This window comes from Labeo rohita, chromosome 17 (genome assembly GCF_022985175.1).
Source record: "Labeo rohita strain BAU-BD-2019 chromosome 17, IGBB_LRoh.1.0, whole genome shotgun sequence".
In the NCBI taxonomy this organism is placed as follows: Eukaryota; Metazoa; Chordata; class Actinopteri; order Cypriniformes; family Cyprinidae; genus Labeo; species Labeo rohita.
Window position 1 is genome coordinate 32,345,824 of NC_066885.1, and position 25,931 is coordinate 32,371,754.

At 36.1% G+C, this 25,931-nt stretch overlaps 1 protein-coding gene across 4 annotated transcripts in view; it reads right to left on the reverse strand.

Annotated features, from left to right (window-relative positions):
• The window catches only part of ralgapa2 (Ral GTPase activating protein catalytic subunit alpha 2), a 182,486-nt gene that overhangs the window by 75,872 nt on the left and 80,683 nt on the right, over positions 1–25,931 (reverse strand). For 2 of the 4 annotated variants that reach the window (XM_051132674.1, XM_051132678.1), the window contains exons 16-27: positions 25,593–25,766; positions 21,169–21,312; positions 20,462–20,572; positions 19,409–19,497; positions 19,236–19,326; positions 17,271–17,459; positions 13,532–13,651; positions 10,861–11,054; positions 10,684–10,782; positions 8,603–8,758; positions 1,806–1,934; positions 1,572–1,700 (exon numbers count right to left, since the gene is read on the reverse strand). In XM_051132674.1, coding sequence (XP_050988631.1) covers positions 1,572–1,700; positions 1,806–1,934; positions 8,603–8,758; positions 10,684–10,782; positions 10,861–11,054; positions 13,532–13,651; positions 17,271–17,459; positions 19,236–19,326; positions 19,409–19,497; positions 20,462–20,572; positions 21,169–21,312; positions 25,593–25,766 — 1,625 coding nt within the window. The remainder of the gene's footprint in view (positions 1–1,571; positions 1,701–1,805; positions 1,935–8,602; positions 8,759–10,683; positions 10,783–10,860; positions 11,055–13,531; positions 13,652–17,270; positions 17,460–19,235; positions 19,327–19,408; positions 19,498–20,461; positions 20,573–21,168; positions 21,313–25,592; positions 25,767–25,931) is intronic. The other 2 variants (XM_051132677.1, XM_051132675.1) reach the window with 2 other exon arrangements.

Genomic DNA, 25,931 nt, shown 5'->3' on the forward strand with positions numbered 1-25,931 from the left:
TTTACCAACCACCAGATCACGCTGTTTTCGACTTACTTTAGGCTTTGAATCTTTTCCCGAAACGGTCAGTTGAAATGTCCGTGCTTTACGAGGCTTCAATTGCACATCACTACTGTCAGCTGTTGAATGAATGAGTGTTACGTCCCGTTTGTTTACTTCGAACCGGAAGACGCTCCCACTTTTGACGCAAGGCCTTATGGGGCGTAAAAAACTTGTGGATACACTCGTTTCGAACTGGAATAATGGTGGAATATCCGGTGATTTCCACGTCGCAGGGCACTTCACGGTCGAACAGAACAATTGCCGTACGTGATAAGAGATACATACAAAATATGCAGAGCGGGGGGCACGAGGACTGACGTTGGGAAACGCTGATTTACATGATGATATTAAGCCACTTAAGCAATGTGATTGCAAAGATGCTACAGAAACGGCATCACTTAAATTATGAATGGAGGATTATAATTACTTTTCAGTCAAAGCTTGTTTGAATATACGTGGTTAATTTCAAACTGAGTAAAAATTAGGAAAAAAAGGTGTGCCCCATGAGGTAGTGCAATCAGGTAATTTTAGATTTTTCTTTTTTTTCTTTTTCCCTTAAAAGTTTCTATTCATTTGGTTCATGGATTTAGTTTGTTTCAATATTACATGAAAGGTGGAAAAAAGATCTGAGATGTTTACTCTATTTTTTTTTATTTATTTTTTGACTTTTTCCTTTTTTAAAAGCCACTTTGCCAGCTTATAATGTGTTGCAGTGGCTTATGAAATTCTAAAATATGTATTGCTTTGGTCAAATCTAATTCAGCAAAAAAAAAAAATTACCATTAGCTGATGTGTATCACTGGTGTAATTAAAGAGCACATATCATGGTTTAAAGATTTTGGTCACATCATCCACCTGCATGCATTTTCACTGAGAAGTCAACTGAAAATCAAGCCATAACACTTTTATCTTTAGACCCCAGTGTGCACTCCAAACACCACTGTGACAGGGACAGGAAAGCAGTCCATGGCCCTGTCCCAAATGGCACCCTAAAGCCTCTGTCTTCCTCTGAGTCTGCACTTTCGTGACGTGATGTTGCTTTGACTGTCGGGTAGAAGTCTGTTGCGGAGCTCACACCAGTGCGGCGCATAACGGAGGCGCTCGCGAGCACCCTTCTGAGCGCTAAAATGACAAATGGGACACCCTGCGGTCTCGTGGACTTAACATGAAGTGTTCCATTTGGGACAGGGCCCATATGACATCTTCTAAAGCCATTCAACACCTTTGTTTGAGGACACTCATTATCAACTAAACATCCTGACATGAAGAAAGTAAGTCATAAAGGTTTGAAATGACAGAATTAATTAAAATACATCTGTTAAATGACACTAGGCCTCTCCATCTGTAGATTATCTTTTGCATTTTCCATTGACAGTTTCACACCCAAATGTGTAACCTGTGATGCCATTAACAAATTAACACACTGACTCTAACAGCTGAACAGAGAGCTCATTTCCACTACAAAAGCATCATTAGATATTAGATGTGTAATAAAATGTGGGGTTAGCTTGACTTTTTTAACGGCATACCTTCATGTCCTCTTTGCCAACTACGATATCCTCAGATCCAGGAACAGACTGCAAAGAGGGGATCTGTTGATACAGGTTAGGGAAGCACACCAGCGAACCAAGAACTGTTTGAGCTTCGATCCGTGGAGCCTGACATGAACATGAATGGAGAAAACACCAACATGAAGGTGTGTGTTTCTGTAAGTAGCGTAGGTGTAGATATAATTCTTTTAGGACTGACAGCAGCAGCAGTACCTCAAAGGAGTCAGTGTTGAGGACACGAGCAGCCGCGGTGATGAAGTCTCCCACCAGCATGGTGAAGCCCGGCAGGCCCAGGAAGAAGAAGCGTGGTGAGCACCATCTAATCATCGTGTTCAACACATCCTGAGGGGGGAGGAACAAAAATGTAAAAATCGTTTTTTAAGATATTCTCTTAGCCACTTTTATTAGAGGACAGTAAAACTGTGGCATACGACGCACACAAATCAAGTACCTGAATAGGTGTGGATAAACTAATAAAACATTACTCCAGTAAAAGTATAAGTAGTCCTTTTCAATTTCACTTGAGTAAAAGCACAAAAGTGTTCGATTTTTAGTTTAAAAAGAAAAAAGTACTGATTGCTCAAGCATCTTTATTTTGCAACTTTATTCACTTCACACTACAATAACGATGATGAATGGATGAAGACACTGAATATGTATTAATCTGCACATAAGCTTAAATAATAAATCTTATTACCAAAACATATACTATAAATACTATACTATAAATACTATAAATATAGTTCAATATATTAAAATATCAATTTATGTTCCTGTATTACAAGTGTGAAGTTTGGGGCAGAACAGACATTGTATGGCTGAGCTACAACGCCTTCTAACAAAAAAAAATGCCAAAATGTTCCTTAAGCGATTTGAAATCTAGCTCACGACCCGTTGCGTTCAGGCATGGTATTGTCATGTATGGGGCAGCTTGACTCCTGAATCCAATGCTATTGGTGGTCATAGTGCTTTGTTGTAGTTCATTGGTGAGTGTAGTCAAAAGAAGTGGGCAGGTGACGTCAGAGCAACATTATACTCAGAGTAAGTCCTCCTTCCACATATTCTATATCGAAAGTTCTGTCATGGGGTCATTTCTGTGCTTTCCAATCCTCATCAAGAGACATTTTTGTAGTTAGTTTAGATGGACGTGTCTTTTGCACAAACTCATCAGCAACTTTTTCATTGCGAAACATCAAAGTTTGTCAGGCCGCATGGAGGCGCCCTTTAATGAAAAATCAAGATTTTCGCAATTTAATGTCACAAAGGGCTTTAGATTAGACTGACCAAATTTGGTGTTGATCTGAATCAATCTCTAGGAGGAGTTTGTTTAAATACAATACCTGAAAATGGCAAAAACAGCACAAAACTTGCAGAGAAAATTCAAACAGACTTCCTGTTGGGTTTGGGACTTTGTACCCGGGGACTTTTTTGTAGGTATTGGTGTGTTACATGTGTTTACCAAATTTCTTACATGTATGCGAAACATAACTTAAGGGGCACTTCGTTGAAATTTAATAGGTGGCGCTATTGAGCCATTTTGCCACACCCATATCTAAAACCCATATCAGATATAAATTTTCACCACGTCTGGTGTGTGTGCACCATCAGTGCTCGGGCCCTAACAAGACGTCACATAGGGCAAAGTATGTTAACATTAAAAAAAATAAATAAATGAAATAATGCAAGCATACCCACTTTATATCACTTAAAACTGCAATAACAGTGGAAAAAATGCATGTGAATTAATCTGAGCTATTTTAAATGTTATTGCATGTTTTTACATACAAATGTGGATGTATCCACAATCAGGCATCTAATTACTATACTATATTAAAATAACTCAAAACATGCCAGTATGTACAGTATGTGCATGTAATAATCAATACTAAAATTCACTATTAATAATTTATTTTTTAACACCACTCATCACACGCACACTAGCTCAACTCGAGCACATTTTGAGTCAGACAGACATGAATAATTTGGTGACTTGATAACTGACTCACTCTGACTAAATCATTGAGTTGTTCAGATCAGTCCGACTGATGAATGAATCATTCAGTGTGATTTGGTGCAGATTCAGAATCAGGAATTAGATATTGCTGTTGCATTTTGGAGCGGGTGTCCATTTCTTCACTTCAAAGTAATGAGGAACAAGTTTATGTAGTGTAATAAATGTGTGCCAAAACAAAATTACTCTAATAAATGACAGATATTTAAAAAATGCACAGTAATCCTACTCTGTATGGACAAGAAATGAGATGGAGGTCCTGAAAATCACTCAAAACAGATTTAAACTCAGGTTAACTGCATGAATCATTTCGAGGCACAATCCATCAGGCTATGTCTCTGGACTTCATAAGTTACTCTGAAGGTGTGAAACGTTACGTAATTCAGAGTGTATCCTTTAACCGCTTTATAAACCACCAACCATTTCTGTCTCTCTCTCACATCAGTTTCTTGAAACCACTGTACCATGTGCACAAACAAACAAACGCATAAACAAACACGGCTGCTCCGTAACTGCCACATTCATCTTCCTTAATTGAATCCTTTGTAAACACTGTCAGATGAAGGAAAAAAAAACACCAATATAGACAACCTAGCAGCATAAAAAGAGTCCTGCTGAGAGGGAGATGTGAAATTGGTGGAAGCGGTGCATCTGCAGGGACATTTTACCTTCATTCTGCAATAACTGACCTTTGCAATGCTTAGCAACCAGTAGTAATTAAGCGCCACCAAACTGCTGCGTGATTACCCAAAATGAGCATTTTGGAGGAAGCGGCAATTCTGCAAAGCGGGACTATTATGCAGCGGTAAATACAGCAAGCACAATCATGTGTGTGTGTGTGTGTGTGTGACAATTTAACATGGCCAACCGGTTTGAATTGTCATAGCAGTGCAAGGACATTTATATGTACAGACACATGGGTGAATGTGCCTCGATTCGTCCTTTCCAGCTAAAGACTCTAGATGTACCGCAGCGCTAAGACAAATACCTCAATTTGTGACCTTAACATGACTCCAAATGATGGAGGTAAAAAAAAAAAATCAATGTGCTGATGGTCAGTGTGTATTTACTAAATCCAGCCAGCAGTCCAACACCTGTTGGCAGTGCTCTTATTTGTTGACTTTCCTGTTCCTATAGTGGTACACAAAGATTTAATCATTAACTGCAGCTTTAGTTTGACCAGGGTTCCTGTACAGATACATTTCAATGCACAATGTCCTTTTTACTACAATAAAATAAATGCTTATACTACTATATACTTTTTAACAATATAATATACATATGACAAATATCAGTAAACATATTCTATTTGTTACCATAAAATTATATATATATATATATATATATATATATATATACATACATTTTTGTCAACTTTGAGTCATTACTTTTAGTCAAACTGAAGTTACCAACATATTTTAGTGTATTTTAGCTATTTATTCTTCAAACAAAAATATTCATTAATTTTTTAGTCCAAATCAAAGCTTATAATAAAATTGAATCAAGGACTGAATTTGGGAAAACTTTACTCGTCTTTTTAATGTCCTGGTAGTCCTTAAATAACATTCTCGTCCCGCCCCGTCTCGTCTTGTTAACAAAGAGATGGCATAAATTTCGTCATACTTTTTATCATCAGATATTAGTTTTAGCTCGTCAACGTCTCGTCTTCGTCACAGAACGAATATTTGTTAACGAATATTTTTCGGCGTCGTCTTCGTTAATGAAATTAACACTGAAACAACTTTAATTCTTCCATTTCAATAATCTGCCACTTGCCCATTTAGTTTGCACTTTCTACAACGGTCAAATGATGGTCAAAGTCAAATCCCACCCTTAAAGATGTCACAATTTCTGGCTGTAAGATTATTGTTTGATATCTATGGGATATCCACCTCTTTGTGAGTCAATTAGTCAACAGTTGCAGACAACTGTTCATCGTACTAGTACAACTATGCAGTGTAGGGCACACAAAACATTAAATTTGCGTTTGTTCAGTTTACGGGATAGTTCACCCAAAAATGAAAATTCCGTCATTAAATACTTAGCCTTGTGTCGTTCCAAACCCATAAGACCTTCAATTATCTTCGGAACACAAATTAAGACCCTCCATAGACAGCAACGCAACTACCAAGGCTTAGAAAGATATTAAAGGACATTGTTAAATAGTCCATGTGACATCAGTGGTTCAACCGTAATGTTATGAAGCTATGAGAATACTTTTTGTGAGCAAAGAAAACAATAACAACAACTTTATTCCACAATCTCTTCTCCTCTGTGTCAGTCTTCATTGCACATTCACGAGAGTACCACGAGGCATCCGTGTGGTGCTGCTGACATAGGAGCCGCCGTTCTGACGTAGAACCCGTTTGCGCTGTGCCTTGTTTGTAAGCAGAAGTCGACAAACGCTGTACATAAAACAGTCTTCGTAAACATGTCTGAAGATATCGACAGAGAGGATGACTTGCAGTTTTTTTCCCAGCCTTACTTACTTGAACCAGAATATACAGACGGTGAACTAAGAGAGATGGATGTTCTATGTCAGAAGGCCGGCAGGCATAGTGTAAGCTCCAGTGAGAATATGCTAGTCTTTGTTTACAGCACAGGAAAACCAGTCTCTTCTGGGCTTATATCGAAATTCTCCATCATTTTTCATTACAAATCCTCATTTTGTACTTCAAATTTGTAAAAAAAAAAAAAAAAAAAAATGGATATAATTTTTGATAAAGTATATAAAAAATTAAAACTGAACTATATAATTTACATATATATAATTATATGAATTATATAATTATATAATTCACACTGACTTAAACTACATTCATCGCAGGGTATTCAATTAAAATCCAACTGAAACATCTTATATGTAGTGTCAATGCATTTAAGAAAAATAAAAGACATTTAAATCAGCATTTTGCTCCCCGTTTGGCTCAGAATGCATTCTGGAATTCTCACTGCACTTTGCTACAATTATCACGTGGTATTATGATGAAAATGCAATCCCAAGTGTCCTATCTGTAAGTCTAAATGCATTTAGGAAAAACAGAATTTAAATGATTATTTTGCTACAGTTTTTGCTTGGACATGGCAAACGTATTTTATCAATTTGGGTAATACATTTTCATTTCAATTTTGCATTATAAAGTGTTAAAATATGTTTTTGATTTGCATATTAAAACTAGTGTAGGAAATGGCAAATGTAAATTATATAACTGAATTTTCACTAAATGTTGCACATATGTATGGGAAAATGTAAATTTATACAGAAAAACATTGCCGTTTTGCATATTACATTACAAATTGAATTTTGCTACCCATATGCTTCCATACACTTCTGTTTCACCTACATTCTCCACTGGAATACGACTGCTGGCGGTTAGAGATTAGGTTTCTAAAGTTTAAATATGGATATTTTTCCTACACAAACACATCAATTCACTTTAGAATGCCTTTATTAACCCCGTGGAGCTGTGTGGAACACTTTTTATGCTAGATAGATGCACTTTACTGGACTTCAAAATGTCAACACCCATTCACTGCCATTATAAAGCTTAGAAGAGCCAGAATATTTTTTTATATACCTCTGATTGTATTCATCTGAACGAAGAAAGAAATATACACCTATAGGAAGGCTTAAGGTTGAGTAAATCATGGGGTAATTTTCATTTTTGGGTGAACTAATACATTTTTTAAATGTTGTTACGACTTAATTGTTAAAAAAAAATCTGATTTGAGGCAACATAAATGATTTTTGTTGTGTTAAAGCAGCATGAACAGGATTCACACTGAGCTGCATATGTAAAATGTGTTTTATAATTTGACTATTTAAAAAAAACAAAAAAAACAAACAAACACAGTAAATGTTGTGGTATTTATGGTTACAACGTTTTACATGCCTCTACACTCTTATTCTTAAACTATGTTTATCATTCAAATCCATTCAAAGGTCCCATATGCTAGATTATTTTTTTTTTTTAATGAGCCTATACTTTGACTGGTAGAGTAAATGCCAAAACTTCAAAGAGATGCTAAAGATATAAGTCTATAATGGTCAGAACGCTCTAGCTGTACATATGATTTTAACAGGTATTCAATTTTCAGTGCAGCAGAAAATAATGAAATAGGACTGAACTGCTTAAATTTCTGCCCATATCTAACCCAATTTATGCCGTTTTCGCAGTTGGCTGTTAAATTGTATTGTTGTGGACACAAACAGTTTTTTCTGAAGTGTGTAAGATGTGAACGCTAAGTTCAACTTTTACAATCCCATCAAGTGAGTGGTAAAACAACAGCAGAGAGAAAAAAAAACAAAAAACAACAAAGCAGAAGGGATGCACTTCTGCACTACTGTTCATGTCGTCTCTGAGCTCTATCTGGCCTTCAAATCTGTTCCTGTGTGGATTTAGAGTGAGACTTCAAGCCAACAGTGACACAAATAGAATCTATTATCGACACACAACAGTGCGTAGATCCACAACGGTGGCCAAAAGCACTTTCGCTGTCTATCTTGTCCAATCTCTATCGCTTTTCCATTGCAGCTCAAGATTCAGGGAGTTTTTATTTTTTGACCAAATATAAAGAAACAGAAATTAAATGAGTGCAGTGCCAGCACACACACCACTGGAGATCTGGACACGTTTCACCACACTGTAAATCCATAAACAAACAAAACTTTTTAAGGGATAATCCTAGACAAAAAAAAAATAAAAATGTATATCGGTCAACATCAGATCGGACTTATTCTCTTTTGATTATTTAATAACGGCTTGTTGTGAATGTTTAGGAGACAAGCATTTCTTCAAATACAGAATCAGGCAGCTTTAGAGAGCCTTTACTGCATTGCAAGAAAAAAAAAGATTGTTGCACCATCTAGTGGTCAACTGGTCTAGTGTTTTTTTTTCATTCTTTTTTCATTCTTTTTAAAGGAATATTTTAGGTACAACTAAGAACACAACACATACAGGTTTAATAAAAAAAAACAAGCATGCAGAATCCATCGTACCTGATCGTCGCTGGTGAAGCCTTTGTGCATGACGTGGTAAAGATGCACCAGGAAGTCACTGTTGGGCAGCACATCCTGATGTTTCGTCATCATCTCACAGATCAGTTTATACGCCTGTAGCTTGCCAGCCTTGAACTCTGACGGCAGCATGGTAGCCTGAACACACACATCGTAAGTCAGTCTGTATTCAATTTCAGAGTAAATACAGTAACACATGCCCTAATTAGCATATTAATGGCATCACTGTGTTGTATTTGCATTTCACCTAGTGTCAGCTCTTTGCATCAGTTTACTTCTTCTCTTATGCATTAGCACAGTAACTATATGTGACCCTGGACCACAAAAACAGTCATATGGGTCAATTTTGTAATTGAGATACATCATCTGAAAGACGAATAAATAAGCTTTCCATTGATGCATAGTTTGTTAGGACAATATTTGGTCAACATACAACTATTTGAAAATCTGGAATCTGAGGGTGCAAAAAAATCAAAATATTGAGAAAATCACCTTTAAAGTTGTTCAGATGAAGTTCTTAATAATGCATATTACTGATCAAAAATTAAGTTTTGATGTATTTACAGTAGACATTTTATACTTTTACTTTTTACTTTAATTTCCTAATGATTTTTGGCATAAAAGAAAAATCGATAATTTTGAGCCAAACAATGTACTTTTGGCTACTGCTACAAATGTACCCCAGCAACTTAAGATTGGTTTTGTGGTCCAGGGTCACATATTAGTGTCTGCGCCAATGCACAATAATGTTCTGCTGCAGTTCTTTTGTCTGTCACTTTAAATGCTTTAACATCAGGTGGATTCTGATTGGTTTGTCGATTGTTTTTTGTGTTCAATAGCTGGAAAAAAAGTTCTGAAAGTGATTCAAATTTATCTTTCTGCATATAAATTTGTATTTGTGTAAGCACATTCGTTTAATAAGGTTTAACCTTTTTTATGTTTAAATAAAGCACTGTGTAGAAAAACAAAGCGGGAACGAACTAAACCAATGAAATCAACAATTATGCTAAATGTTTAATGCAAACAGCATGCTAATCTAGAAGTCTCTAATGCTTAGCAATGCTGCATTTATTCGATCAAAAATAAAGAACAAACATACTGTGAAATATTAACATTTAAATCAACTGTTTTCTCTGAATATATTTTACAATATTAATATTATATATCACTATTAATATGATCTAATATGCTGATTTGCTGCTTAAGAAACATTTCTTATAATCGATGTTAAAACATTACATTTTTGAGAAAACCTAACTTTTTTTTTTTTCCCCAGGATTCTTTGATGAGTATAAAGTTCCTATTAAGAATTTACTGGAAATAGTAATCTTTTCTAACAATACATCTCTTTTGATCAACTGAATAGGGGTGGGAATCTTTGGGTACCTCATGATTCGATTTAAATCGATTCTTGGGGTCACAATTCGATTAAAAATCGATTCACAAATTTTCGATTTTTAATCACGATTCACAATTTTTCATAAAATCTATGCCTACTTACCACATATTTTACAAGATTAGATGTTTGTCAGTGCTGATCAGGATCTGCAAATCATTCGCCATCGCCCTACCAGTCATTTCTCCTTACACTGTTTATGTGGTAAGTGAAATATGTATTATGTACTCTAATGTAACAGGCTATATTATTTTTCTAAACACTTGTCCATGCTGAAAATGGGGCAGGATGTATTTTTTTTTCTACCTCCATTGCTGTTGCTGTTTTATTCTGACAACATCATGCTATTATTATTATTATATTAATTAGAAAATCAATTTTTGAAATTTGTGAATCGATGCGAATCACTAGGAGACTGAATCGTGATTCAAATGTGAATCCGCCCTACCCTCCCCCTACAAATGAACAAGTCCTTGCTGAATAAAAGCATTTATTTCTTAAGGTTTTTTTTTTTTTTTTTTTTTAAACTGACCATCCAATTACAAGTGAACACATTACTGCCTGGTGTATTAAGTAATGTTTCTTTGCTGATCACTTGTGAAACAGGGCAAAATTGTTGTAGTCTACTTGCAGAGAACATTTATGATGGATAGTTTCAGCATGTTACCTTGAAGAGCCAAGAGGCCAACATGCGCAGAGGAGGGATGAACAAGGGTCGGACCATGGCTGTGTCTGTATCCACTCTGATCCCAAGGTTATCTCTGATCTAAAAACAAGAGACCTTTAACATTTAGTTTCTAAGGTAATTGTAAACAAGGTTTTGCCGAGAATGAAGGGAACCTACCTTGGCCAGCTTGTGCCAGAGCTCATAGAGGTAACTGAAGACCTTGGCGTGGATGCGGGCGCAGCGGATGCTGTTCACATCACCGAGAATCCCCAAGATTCTCCTCCAGAGAACGAAGGCTGAGTCGGCGTGCCAACCGGTCAAACTGCCGCCGGCGATGATGCTGATGTCATCAGCCAGAAACTCACTGCTGTCTGTATGGAAGAGCAGACAACAGAGTATGTTACAGGAAATAAACACTAAACTTTTGAAAAGCCTTGAGAGATCCTCTGGTTGATGTTGGCACAACAGATGCTTTTCTATGTAAGACGCATTTGATTTAGAAATAAATAGCACGTAACCCTATAAAGTCTGCTTTCTATCTATCATATTTGATTACACAAATTGCTAACCTGTTAAAACACCTGACTGATGCATTTAATATAATATTTCCCCTGTTCATCCACCCTGTGTTAAATGTTTTTTTTGTGTTGCGAAAGCTCTTTTTTTTATAAAGTAAACATAAGAATGATTTTGATATTGTTAGTAATATGTCAAGATGAATATTTACTGATTTGAAACAATGTAGCTTTACTTGAATATCCAGACTTTTTTTTTAAAACCTGTTCAAATGTCAGTATCAAATATGATCAGTAGGCTTTTAAAAGAGAAGTCCACTTCCAAAACAAAGATTCACATATAATGTACTCACCCCCTTGTCATCCAAGATGTTCATGTCTTTCTTTCTTCAGCCGTAAAGAAATTGCGGTTGTAAACGATCCCAGCCGAGAAAGAAGGATCTTATCTAGCATAACGATCAGTTATTTTCATAAAAATAATACAATTTATATACTTTTTAATGCCAAACGCTCGTCTTGCCTTTCTCTCCTTGAACTCTGTGTATTCTGGTTCAAGACAGTTAGGGTATGTCAAAAATCGTATTTTCTCCCTCAACTTCAAAAATTATTTCAAAATCATCCTACATCGCTGCAGAAGTACCGACCCAGTCTTTGTAAAGTGAACATGTAAAGAAGATCAAACATCCTTAACAAAACAGGTAAAACAGCGACATAGGATGATTCTGAAGTTGAGGGAGAACATGAGATGGGAATTTTTCGAGATACACTAACTGTCATGAACTGGAATACACAGTCCAGGCTGAGTAAGACAAGATGAGCATTTGACATTAAAAAGTATATAAATTTTATTATTTTTATGAAAATAACTGATCGTTACGCTAGATCAGACCCTTCTTTAACAGCTGGGATTGTTTACAACCGCATCTGGGATCGTTTGAAGCCGCATTTAAACTGCATTTTGGAAGTTCAAAATCGGGGCACCATATCAGTCCATATCATATAGAGAAAAATGCTGAATTGTTTTCCTCAAAAAACATAATTTCTTTACAACTGAAGAAAGAAAGACATGAACATCTTGGATGACAAGGGGTTGAGAACATTATTTGTAAATTGTTGTTCCGAAAGTGGACTCTCCTTTAATGAACATTTATGTTCATCTCTCAATCATCTTTGGATTGCTTTGCATTATTTGTTTTGATCATATAACTAAGCATTTAAATATCATCTTACTAACACATATTACTGGAGATACAGAGTGACAACTGATGTTTATATTATTTAATAATAATATCTGCTGTAAGTATCTGCTGCACTGTTATAAAGATCTCATTGATTTACATTACAAGCTATCATAGTTTCATCTTATGTTTTGGTCATATAAATATCGGCATCTGCATCAAATTGCATATTTTTTTCTCAGTTTCTCTGCTTTTCTCAGTCTCTGTTTTTACCTGCTCAAGAATGAGCTCCAGATTTTCACTACATCATACTATATGAACTCATATGGTAGAGCAGTAGAATATGGAAATAACTTTTATTGTACTTTCTGATGACACTGCAATGACTTCTTCAGTTCATATCTTTAATGATTTTTAAATCAAGATACATTTACTTGAGAAACAACGACAAGATAATAAGATGTTTCATGAGAAATTAATAACAATTAATGTCTACGATTAAAACAAGAACCAGAATCTGCTAATGTGCTCAACAAAAAAACAAAACTCCATTTAAAGGGAAAACAAGTTTCATAATCCACTGACAGATATTTGTTCTTGTTAAAGCACAAACTTACTTAATATCTTCAATTTGCATATCTAGTAAATGTATCTTGATTTAAAGTTGTTTAGATGTTTGTAAATGTTGCAGCATATACAACATTTAATGCCATGACCTTATGATTTTAGTACTTTCTGCTCTGATTTAAATGTTTTTGTGGCCTTAATTTGTGGAAGGGTAAATTATGACTTTTAAGAACCTTTTTAAAACCCACAGAAACCCTGATATGATATCACACAATCACAAAATTAAAATGAAAAAAAGTATAACACGTATAACAATTGAATACTTTTTCGTATACTGTTCACTTTGTTTAAAAGTTCTGTCTATTAATGAGACAGCACTGTTAAACAGAGCGTTAATGCCACGTTCCTGTCCATGAAGAGCATTTCAGATCAGTCATTTATGAGGTTTCATTTTGGTTAAGATGTTGTCTTAGAAGAAAGCTGCCTGTGTAAAGCTTTGGAAATATGTTGCCGTCGATGGATGGAGGGAGACTGAAGTACACAAGATGAGTTTGGTCTGAGGGAAGGTTGAGAGGATGAGTGCAATACCCAGATGGTGAGGCACATTCATGGCATCCTCCAGGAGCTGAGGGCCCTCACAGCAGCCATGAGGCACGAGGAGAGCCGGAGACACTGGGGGACAGTGAGGAGGGGCGGCACAATCAGACCCTACACAACAACACAGTGATGGATGGAAGGGAGGTGGAATCACATCTCACACAAACGGGAATCAAACACTTAACATGAGGCACAACAGCTGATCCTGATATACAGTAATCATCTAATAATCACTAGCAGATGCCAGGATGATTTAAAGCAGTGGTTCTCCACCTTATTCAAAGGCCCAAGACTTCTCTTCAGCATTACAGGCATTTTGAATGTACTTCAAAGCTCCCCCTCTTTCTAACCATTGAATTCACATGACTTCTACAGCTGTTTGTGATTTACTAAATAAAGCAGCGGTCACACTAAACTTCAATCACACAATATTTATTCTGCAGTGTCTTTAAATCATAAATTCAACAAAAAAAAGAAAAGAAAAAATAAATACAGATTTTGAGATTTTTTTGGGGGGGTTGAACATTGCATGAATTTGTGTTTACCGTCTCCCACATTCATGAATTGTATGAACGTAAGGATTTTTTCAATTATTTATTTATTTATTTAGTATTTTTACACCATTTCAATCCAGTGAATGTATACTTGTATCCAATTAATGTATTAACTTCAAACTTTTTTTCTCATTTACATGACTGAAATATTTTATTAAGTTTCCTCATACTGTATATCCAGGGTTTCCAATGCATTGGTAGGGCACTATGAAATCCGTTTTATTTTTTCCCAAATTTCGTTTTAATTTTTCTGGATTTCGTTTTTTCCCCGTTTTATTTTTTTCAGCTCCTTTTTAATGGTTGAATTTACATCAATTTCACATCAACTTAATAAATGTTTAACAAAAATGACATGTTTAGAGCCCTATGAAATGTTTTATTTTTTCTCACCATATGGTTTTACTGTTATCAAATTCTGTGTTTTAGCACGTCTAATTATTTGAATGCATACTTAATTTATTCAAATTTATTCTCAAAATAACCTCATGAAAGTTTTTTTTTTTACCCTCAGAAATGCTGTGTTGTTTATTTAGAATGTTCTGGTTATCAAATGAAGGCATAAAACATTAATTTCATTTATCTTTTAATTATTGAAAATTAAGCAAACTTTTTATTTTGGCAAACAATTTTTTTTACTATTGAAATTAAAACATGGAAGACATGTTGTGTGATTATACCCTAAAAAATAATATTTGTTTCATTTTAGTAGTAGTAGTAATATATATCTGGCACAATGTCTTTAGTTAAACCGGACTTTTATTTTGATGGGTTACCGTGCCTATCTTTACATTTCTGTGTGTATATGATATAACGCTAGTTTTTCTAAAATGGAAATGGAAGTGAGACGACAGACGCTGAAATCACAGCAAGCGTCACGCGCTTAAAGAGACATGCAGAACATGCAGGATTCACATTTAATATTAATATTTACAGATACTAGTCCATATTGCAGTTTGATTCAAGTGTAATGACCTACTTTTGATTAATTCATTCAAACATTGACAAATTGACATTCCGTGTTATTCAGTAAATTCAGTTTTTGTGACTGGATTCCGCGATTCCGTCTGCATTTTCCGTGTCACGGAAATCATAGGGCCCTACATTGGGAGCACCCTGCTCCTTATATATATATATATATATTAAAAAAAAAAAAAAAAGTCCTTGGGATTTTGATTGAGAACCACTGATTTAAAGGAATTTACTGGGTTAAACACATCTCTCTCCCAACAGCACCAGTGGTAACCTAATAAAGTGTTAAAAATACAAAATGTAGTTTTTTTGTTTTTTTAAATGGGCATATTTATATTGACTTTATATTGACTTTATTTTACAGCGGGTAAAATAAGTATTGAACACGTCACCATTTTTCCTGGTAAATATATTTCTAAAGGTGCTGTTAATATGAAATTTCATCAAATGTCGATAGCAACCCAATCAAGCCATACATACAAATAAAACAAATCAAATAATTTAGATGTGTAATAAAATGGAACAACATGGGGAAAAATGATTGAACTACTGAAATGTATGTAATACTTTGTACAAAAGCCTTTGTTGGTAATGACAGCTTCAAGACACCTCCGGTATGGAGAAACTAGTCGCATGCATTGCTCAGGTGTGATTTTGGCCCATTTCTCCACAGAGTCTTTAAATCTTAAAGGTTCTGTGGGTCTCTTCTATGAAGTCTGATTTTTAGCTCTTATTTTCTATTGGATTCAAGTCAGGTGATTGTCTGGGCCATTCTAGCTGCTTTATTTTCTTTTTCTGAAACCATTTGAGATTTTTCTTGGCTGGGTTTGGGATCTTTGTCTTGCTTTCATGTTCATCATCCTGGTACTGTAGGTTGGAGTGAACCAGCTAATATTAATTTCCACTGACAAGGAACAGGATTGCTTTCTAATTACTGATAGATTTCAGCTGGTGTCTTGGCTTTCAATGCCTTTTTGCACCTCCCTTCCTTCGGGTGTTCAATATATTTTTCCCTGTGTCATTCCATTTTATTACACATAACTTAATTTCTGAAATTATTTGTTTTGTATTATTTGTATGTATGAATTACTTGGGTTGTTACCGACATCTGGTGAAAATTTCAAGTCAACAGCACCTTTGGAAATATATTATAATTATCGTAGTTAGCCATAGAAAATAAACCAGAAACAAAAATTCTGGATGCACCGAAACCGAAAATGCTTTGTACGAATTATTTACTATTTTAGAAAATAATATACAGTAATTTTGTACGTTTTTTTAGCTTAACTACATTTTAATGACTCTAAATTTTAAAAATACCAATAAAAAAGCCAACAAAATAACCACACTTTTACTGAAAATAACACAATAAAATTGGACAGAAAATATAATCATGTATATATAAAATATATGTAAAAATCAATATATCGTTTTTGTTTAGTTCTATGCAACAGAATCAGATATAACTTATTTTGACTAAGTACACGAATAATGTATAGTCCTATTAGAGCATGTGATCAGATCACAGCGGGAGCAGATCAGTGGATGAGAGGATAGCGTCATTTTATCAGTGTTGCCCAGTACAGCTGTACTACAGCATGTTACAGCAAGTAGGTCTACTGCAAATAGGAACAAGTACACCACATAGAAATTTCCTATCGCACGTTATTTGAGCGGACTTTGCTTTTCTTTTTTGAAAGCAAACCGGAAATGCCATTTTCAATATTTGGCGCCCAAAAATTCTGTGCATCCCTGACAGAAAATGTTAAATCTGTAAAACATTCGCATTAATCTCATACTAAACTGTATAATCTTTAAGTGTATAATGTTCAAGTTTCAATGAAATGTGATGAATTGTCTATTTGTAATGTTTATTCTGGTGCAGTACAATCACCTTACAGACTTCAAGTGCAAGTGTGCTACATTTTTTCAAACTGGCAATCAGTGACAAAATCCCACAGACCCACAGATGCTGCTGTATTTAGCCCAGAATATTCCTTACATCATATGGCGTTCTGCTATCATCTTTGTTATAAATACTAAAACCAAAGTAATGGGCAACAATAACAAAAACATCAAGAACAACACAACTTTCAAACACGGAGTCATGTGACAGCACTTGCTGCTTTGGGTTTACACAGATGGGACATATGAGTGTTGGGCAGGATCAAGGTTCAGGGGGGATGAGCTGTGCTGAGATCTTGTACCTGCCAGTGCTTCAGTGTGGCTGAGCAGGAGGCTCCTCTGGCTCACTGTATCCGCGGTGACACTCATGCTCATGCTCATGTCATGAGTAGAGGGAGAGTCCGGCTCCTCCTCAACCGCATGCCACCCCAGCAGACCCACCTCAGCATCGTTCAGATAGCCATTAGACGTCTCACTGCTCACACTCTCACCTGACAGAAGAGACATTATATTGACAATAATATTAGTTATTACACAGCTCTCTGAAATGAAGGAAAGTAGTTATTGCAAATAGCTTTAGAAAGAAAAGTTTTATTTGCCTGAGCATAAAATTTATTACACATAAACATTTAGGCTCCAACGGCCTAACGGAAACTATGGAACATAAAAGAAGATAATTGAGAAACATCTCAGTATTATTTGTTCATACAATGAAAGTCACTGGTAAACAAAACAGCTTTGTTACCAACAGTCTTCAAAATACCTTCTTATATGTTCCACAAAAGAAAGGTTTGAAATGACATGAGAGTGAGTAAACAATGACAGAATTAACTTTTTTTGGGTGAACTATCCCTATAATGTTTTAATTTATTTATTTATTTATTTTTTATTTTTTTGATAAAATTATACTTTAAATAAGAAACTAAATCTGCTAGCAGGTGGCAGTAAATGTCTATGAGTCATTCATTCGATTCGTTAAAACGGCTGATTCATTCTCTTTCTGAATGGGCCTTTGAATCACTGATTTACATGATTCGTTCAGAATGCGGATTCATTCATAAACTAAACACTGCTGTGTTGGTCGGAGACATGCAACAATTCTGCTATGGCTTCAAAGGTAATATGTTCTCTGCAAAATTTAGCAAAAACACATAATATTGTGTTTACAATATAACACAATATCAACTTCTTATTTACTGAACTGTTGTATAAAATCACATTTAAATGCAGCTTCAAAGTGCTCTAAATGATCCCAGCTGAGGAAGAAGGGTCTTATCTAGTAAAACGATCAATCTTTTTTTTTTGAAAAATAAACATTTTTATACTTTTTAGGCACAAAAGCTCGTGTAGCACAGGCTCTGGGATGCGTGTCCACGATGCCACGAACTATGTCTAAGTTCATTGTCAGTGTACTCCAGCTCAGAAAGGTAGAGTATGGCGAAAAACTCCATCTTATTTTCTCCTACAACTTCAGAATCGTCCGACATCGTTGTACCTTTTTGTTTGTAAACAGCGTTTGACTTACTTGCACTTTCTTAGTCTTTGCACGTTCGCTTTGTAAACACTGGGTCTGTAGTTCCACCTACATTCTGCGTGACCTTTCCACACGATTCTGTAGCATCCCAGAGAGAGCCTGTGCTACACGAGCTTTTGTGCTTAAAAAGTATACATATTTTTATTTTCTGAAAAATAACCGATTGTTTAGTTAGATAAGACCCTTCTTCCTCAGCTGGGATCGTTTAGAGCCCTTTGAAGCTGCATTTAAACTACATTTTGGAAGTTCAAAATCGGGGGCACCAATGAAGTCCATTACATGGAGAAAAGTCCTGAAATGTTTTCCTCAAAAAACATAATTCCTTCACAACTGAAGACAGAAAGACATGAACATCTTGGATGACAAGGGGGTAAATAAATTATTTGTAAATTGTTGTTCTGGAAGTGGAGTTGTCCTTTAAGCCTGTGATAGAGCGGGACAAAATCAGCACTCGTGTCATATTGCTCTTGGTGCCCGTGTGATATATAAATATGAGACAAAACACATAGTTATGCAGAGCTATTGCTCTGCATTATATTTGCCAACAATCAACTATATGAAATATACGCTGACATTCAGATCCGGGGGTGGGGCCAGCATGTTAACAGCATCAAAATATTTTAATCATGTTATTTTTTCAGAATGAATTAAGTTAACGTTAAGTTATATATATATGTGTATGTGTGTGTGTGTGTGTGTGTGTGTGTATATGTGATAATGGGACAAAGCTCACTTTTCTCCCGGTGTTTAATCTTCAGGAATGTTGGAGCTCCGTCTGCTGGATAATCCAGATCTGCTGGACTGCTGCTCCGCCGGATCAGAATCTGAGAATATCCACAGAATTTAATAAAACTTGTATGTGAAGAATAATTTAATAAATCAAAGGAAATATGCGATGGTACTGACCATGGGAGCTTCGCTCTCTTTTTTCCCTGTAGAGCTGTTCTCTGACACAGATGCTCTGCCCGTATCCACAGACTCATCTCTCTTCTGACCTGCATTTCATACAAGTATCCCACATATCAGAAATCATGCTACCAATGACTCTCAAACTAATTCATTTAAGCAGTTTACAGCAGACTTATTCTTTATGCTTTATTCTTTTATTATTAGTTTATGCTGTATTGGCTAATATGACAACAACTGTGAACAATCCAATGCATATATTATTTATGTTGTTCATTTAATGGCATCTTTTGAATAAACATCAGTACCACCAATACCAACACAGATGCAGACCGCCACAGTCTAATTTGTCCATCCCTGTTTCACATTTTTTTATACTTTAACATATTTTTACACTTCTCATAATAATACAAAAAATAATAATACCTTATGCTTTGCGCCACTGCTTTGGCAAAGCATCGCAATATGACTTGCAAAAGGCTGATATTTATACAGATATTTGACATTTTAAAATATATTCAAACAGAAAACAGTTATTTTAAATATATATTAAATATTTCACAATACTACTGCTTTTGCTGTATTTGGGATCAAATAAATGCAGGCTTGGTGAGCGGAAGATAATTCTTTAAAAAGCATTAAAAATCTTACTGTTCCAAAACATCTGACTGGTAGTGTACCTGTCAAAAACTTTATTAATGTAAAATTTAAGATGTACAGTATGCATGCCATCTGTGTCGAACACAAGTCCGTATTTTCAGAAAAGCAGACTGATGAATATTTCTATGTTGAATAAATATTTCTCAAATAAATGCAACATTCATTTTTTTTTTTCTAGAAAATTGATTCATTTGGGGCAGAAAAAAAGTTTCTCAGTTGTTTTTTTGTTTTTCTTCTTCAATTGGGCAGTTTTTCTAAAACTACTGATAAAGTGACTGGAGACATCATTTCAAACATATACTGTATGTCAAAAGTAGTGTTCAGCAAAAACACCAATTTCTAAACCCCTAAAGTCTATTACTATGTGTAATGTGTGTGATTATGTGTGGGTACCTGGGAAGGTGTCGTTGATCTGCTGTGTGATGTCAGAGGTGCTACTGCTGCGGGGCAGAGGACTGTCTCCATCCCCCATCTCACATTCGGACAGTTGACACTCCTCCACATCTAGCGGACAAACACACACCGTCAGCAATACTTCACCTGACACAATCACCATGCTGATTAGAGATCACAAGAATTCTTTCTTTTTATTTAGCATTTTCATACTAAGCATGCATGCTGAAAATCTGACTATAAACTGTAGTTCAATAATTAATTGCACGTTTGCCACAAGCAGTTCTGAGGACACAAATGGAAAACACCTTTTGCATTCGCATGATTATAGAGAATGGAGTAAAAGAGGTTGTACAGTGCTCTTAGCTCCATTATATTATTTGCAGCTTTCCATATGGTTTGTTAGGGTTTTAATCTCTAAAGTTTGCATGCTGCTACAAACACACTCAAGTTAGAACTAGATGCTCCACACGATTGTAGAGACGCTCTTGGAGCGAGAATCAAGTGAGTGTTTCCATTAGTGCTCTCTGTACTTCCTCTGGCAGTCTGAAATGAAAGGAAATAGAAGTATCCTTATAAAACCATTTACACAATGGATTATCTGCCTTTTTTCCTGGCTATGCTAACTCTCAAATGAAAGCAGATGACAGCAAGACAGAAAACAGGAAAAGAAAGTTCCATGATGGAGACAGGAAACAGGAAGTTACCTGAGAGTCTGTGAGAGCAGTGAGAGTTGTGAGAGATACCAGGTAAGAAAGAGCTGACAGTGTGGAGCAGCATGGGCACACTCTTAGTGGCCGGCAAAGCCTCACAAAGATGCACACAGTTGCTGATAGACTGACTTCGCTTAGCTGCCCACAGAAGCAGGGAAAGAGAGCGCAGGGGAGAGAAAGAGACAGACAGAGAGAGAGAGAGAGAGAGACGGGGAAAAGGATCAGTTGCATTCTACAGCTGTGGTAATAGCAAGACAATTTATTAAAGGTGAAGCGTGCCATTTCTGTGCCTCCAAACAGACCACTGTGCAACCCAAACCTCTGACTGAGACAATATTCAGGCTTTATTTAGATCTTCATTTGTAAAGATTATCCTGATGAACAAAATGTGTAAGAATCATAAACTTTTGGTCACAGAGCTTATTTTCTGCAAGAATCCAAAAGCAAATGGATTTTTTTTTGTCAAGGGAACCAGGGTCATGCTGGCTTGTGGGTCTGCTTACAAAAGTATGTCATGACTACAGCGCTTTATGCTACTTATGTTACTGGGGCTGCTCAGACTGATAGTTTGAAAGCAGCTATTAATAGCTTACTTACAAATATGACCCTGGACCACAAAACCAGTCTTAAGTAGCACAGGTATATTTGTAGCAATAGCCAAAAATACACTGTATAGGTCAAAATTATTTTTTTTATGCCAAAAATCATTAGGATATTAAGTTAAAATCATGTTCCATGAAAATATTTTGTAAACTTCCTACCATAAATATATAAAAGCTTAATTTTTTATTAGTAATATGCATTGCTAAGAACTTCAGTTGGACAACTTTAAAGGAGATTTTCTCAATATTTTGATTTTTTTGCACCCAGATTTACAAATAGTTGTATCTCGGCCAAATATTGTCCTATCCTAACAAACCATACATCAAAGGAAAGCTTATGAGCTTTCAGAGGAGGTATAAACCTCAATAAAAATGGACCCTTAACCCATAAAAATGACACACTTCAGCTTTAAATGAAAAGCACATTGTTCCCAACCTTCCAATAACAAAAAGACTGTCATTGAGTATTTTCTTTTTTTTGTCTATTTATGCTTTGAAATCAAGTGGGATTTTAGCAAAACGATGGAATATACAATTATGCTTACAGTTGCGTTTCTCAGATTCACAAACAAAACAAAAAAACGGTCCAAAATGAATACACACGAGAATCGATAGGACAACTTCATTATGAACCATAATGTCACACGTTTGCAAAGCTGCCTTTCCACTACCTCCAACACATTTTCCCTCTTGGCGGTTGCTGTAAAGTTGTAAAATGATTATATCCACATAAAAAAAAAAATGACCACCAATACATCTGAAAAAAAGAACACAGTAGGCATTCTAGGGCTAATCAATGGAAATGATGTATGAATTATAAGTAAGTACGGCCAAAAAGATTCATATATTTCAACATGACTGAAGCTTGTACTGAAGAGAGTGGCATTCCAGAGGATGACGCAGGACGTAGGCAAATGTAGTTATGAACATGAAAACGCAGTGGAGAGAGCAAAACAAAACACTGGTCACAAATGAGGATTTGTAAAGAAAAATGTCAGAATGTCACTTTCTTGTGAACGTGTGTACGACAGGAGCAGAAGCTAGAGATTACGGTTATAGCATTTTAAATATACATTTTAAATATACATCTAACATTTTTAAACATTTTAAACAGTTTAACAACAACAACAAAAAAAATTAGAATGAATCTTCTTCACAAGTGACCTGTAGGTCTGATCGCTTAAAGCTTTACACCTTTCCTCTCTTCAAGCTCCAGTGAAATATCAGTCATGTCTATGTAGTATTCAGGGTGAAGGGGTTGTTGAAATAAGTATGAGCATGAGCATAGTAACAGTGAATGCTAATAAAAACGCAAAGACTAAAATGCAGATTCTGTTCTGTACACAAAAAGTGTGAAGGCATCACATCAAAGTGCAACCTGAATGAATTCTGCAAGTGTTTGTTCTGTAAAGAGCATTTCACCAACAACCGATTGGTATTTTTAAGAGAAATAAGCTGAACTCAAACAGAGGACACACTTTGAGGATTTCTAACCGCGCTCTCGTTCGGCTCATGGCGTCCTTTGATACTCAATCCCCGAGAAGGAAATATGAAGCACATTATTTCAAGTTTGCTCTGCCAGCCCTGATAAGACAAAATATTAGCATTGTGTTTTTTTGGCCACTCCATGTCACGTCTGGAGAAGAGCCGTGAAAGCGGAGGGCTCTATTATTCCCTCTACGGTGCGCTTTAATTACCGCCTTTTCTTTCTAGATTACATCGCTTTCGCCGAGTTACCTATTTATGCATATTAATGAGCATTAATTACGCTCTTAATGAAACTATCAAAAACAGGCAGGCAGTTTGATGAGGCGGCTCTCCTAACGAGGAGGGGAGGACGCTGGGCTGTTTGAAGATCAATGTAGGAGAAATCCAATTAGGCGAAAGAAAAGGGGGGAATTTAAAGCCACGGCGTTTCATGTGCGCACACACAATCGAGGATGTTTCTGGGGGCGGCGTGTGCGAGAGGCATCCTTCAGTCTCAAACGCATCTGCTCCAAACTCAACAAGCTCTCCACCATAAAGAGATACAATCATCTCCAAACCGGGATTGATTAAATGGAAAATATTTCTGCGCATGTGCGCGTAAGGAGACAAAGAGACGCAAAATTCATGTCTGAGAGAGAGAGAGAGAGAGAGAGCTCTAATCAGAAGCTGAAGTGACTAGTTGGTGTGTGTTTGTGTGTCAACTAGTTTCGGACCAAATTGCTTCAATTCCACTTGTTCTATATGCGGTGGCAGCAAAAATCGACAAATTGTGTCATGTGGATGGAATTGGAAAAATGGAATTTACAGCATAATGCGAAATGTAACAGAATTTGGCAAATTTTGGATAAATAAATCAAAAGTAGGCATGCACACTAAATCAGATATTGAAATAAAAATTAAAACTTCTTTTTTATGGAATATCACAAATTTTCCTCCATGATTTCATTTTAAAGGGGTCATCGGATGCCCATTTTCCACAAGTTGATATGATTCTTTAGGGTCTTAATGTAAAGTCTGTAACATGCTTTGGTTACAATTTCTCAATGGCAGTGTAAAAAACACCCTTTTTACCCTACCAAAATCAGCTCAGCTCAGCCCCACCCCTCTCTTCTCTCTGTGGAGTGACGAGTCTGTTTACTTTAGCCGTATTTAGCCACGAAACTTGCTAACTTGCACATAATTAGGAACGGAGATTGCAAAGACTAATAAAAAAAAAAAAAAAACCCTTAGACTCACTTCTGCTGTAAGTGAAGCAATCACGAATGATTCACGCGAACATAGATGCATTTATGTAGATCGGGAGGCGCATTCCCTTCACAAACAAAAGTCATCCACTGAGTCTTCAGCGGCTCAGATAATGTAAATGACCACTATGTTCATTATTACATCCAGCAATACAACACCTCAATCGCTTAGGAGCCATTCTTGTCTACGTCCCTGTTCCGGAATCGAAACAATAGCGATCGGACTGTTACAAGATGCTGAGAATGGCTTGATTTGACAAAGGGGAAATTATTTTTACAGATTAAATAAAAACCACTGGGTGGATTTTTATCATTATAGGATGTTTGTGTTCACACACTGCCAACACACATATGTTCAAACAACATGTAAAAATTAACTTCTCATCTGATAACCCCTTTAAGACTAAACCTCTGTTGTGCAAAATAATAATAATAATAATAATAAATAGAGAAAAGAAAATTTTCAAAAGATTAATCAAAACGCAGAATGAGATGATTTTTGCAGAGCTCATTTTGACAAGGAATTTTTAACCACAGTATATCATAGACTTTCATTTGATCTGATGACCCCTTTAATAAACAGCTTTTTAGAGAAAAAGGATTATCATGTAATGAATCGAGAGCCTGTCTGCTAATCTTCAACATGTTTTACACTAAACAATACTTTTGGATTGAACTATTTACCACATCGACCACAAAAAAATGCTGTTTTATAAGAAAAGTCACAGATTTTTTGCAACAAGTGGGATTCAGCTTACGGCACTTCTTTCCTATGGTATTGGTAAACGCCGACTGAATGGCGCACAACTCTGACTGAAATTCAGTGATGTCAAGGCTGTAATGTAATTGGTTATTAGGGGACATGTGATTCAATTTAGCCATTACACTTTCTCCAAAAGTAAGTAAAAGACAATCTCTGTTCTAGTATGCCTAGTAAGAGCTTGATTAGCTGGTTCAGGTGTGTCAAATTGGGGTTGGAGCTAAACTCTGCCAAAACCAGCCCTCCATGACCGAGTCTTTACAGACATCTGAGATAGACTGTGTACATCTGGAGTGTTCATGAGTCCTGCAAATAAGCTCTTACCTGATGCTTTCTGCCTGACGTTGTTGCGAGCTTTCTCCACAGCAGGAGCTCCAGTGGTGGTGGCACTGCGGAACCTCATGGGTTCCTGAGCCCCCATCTGGTCTCCAGAGCCCCTCCAGCTCAAGGAGAATGACCGCGCTCCATCTGTAGACTTCTGGGAGTCCTGCGTTATGCCTGAAACACAAACACCATAATTACTATTATTGCAACTTTGTCTCTGATTCAAACCTCCGATGTCTGAATGACTTCTGCAAACAGGTTTTTAATGTCCACAGAAATCCAAGGGTGTTACATTATATGCAAAGCCAACATAAGCACCTATACTATTGTTCAAAAGTT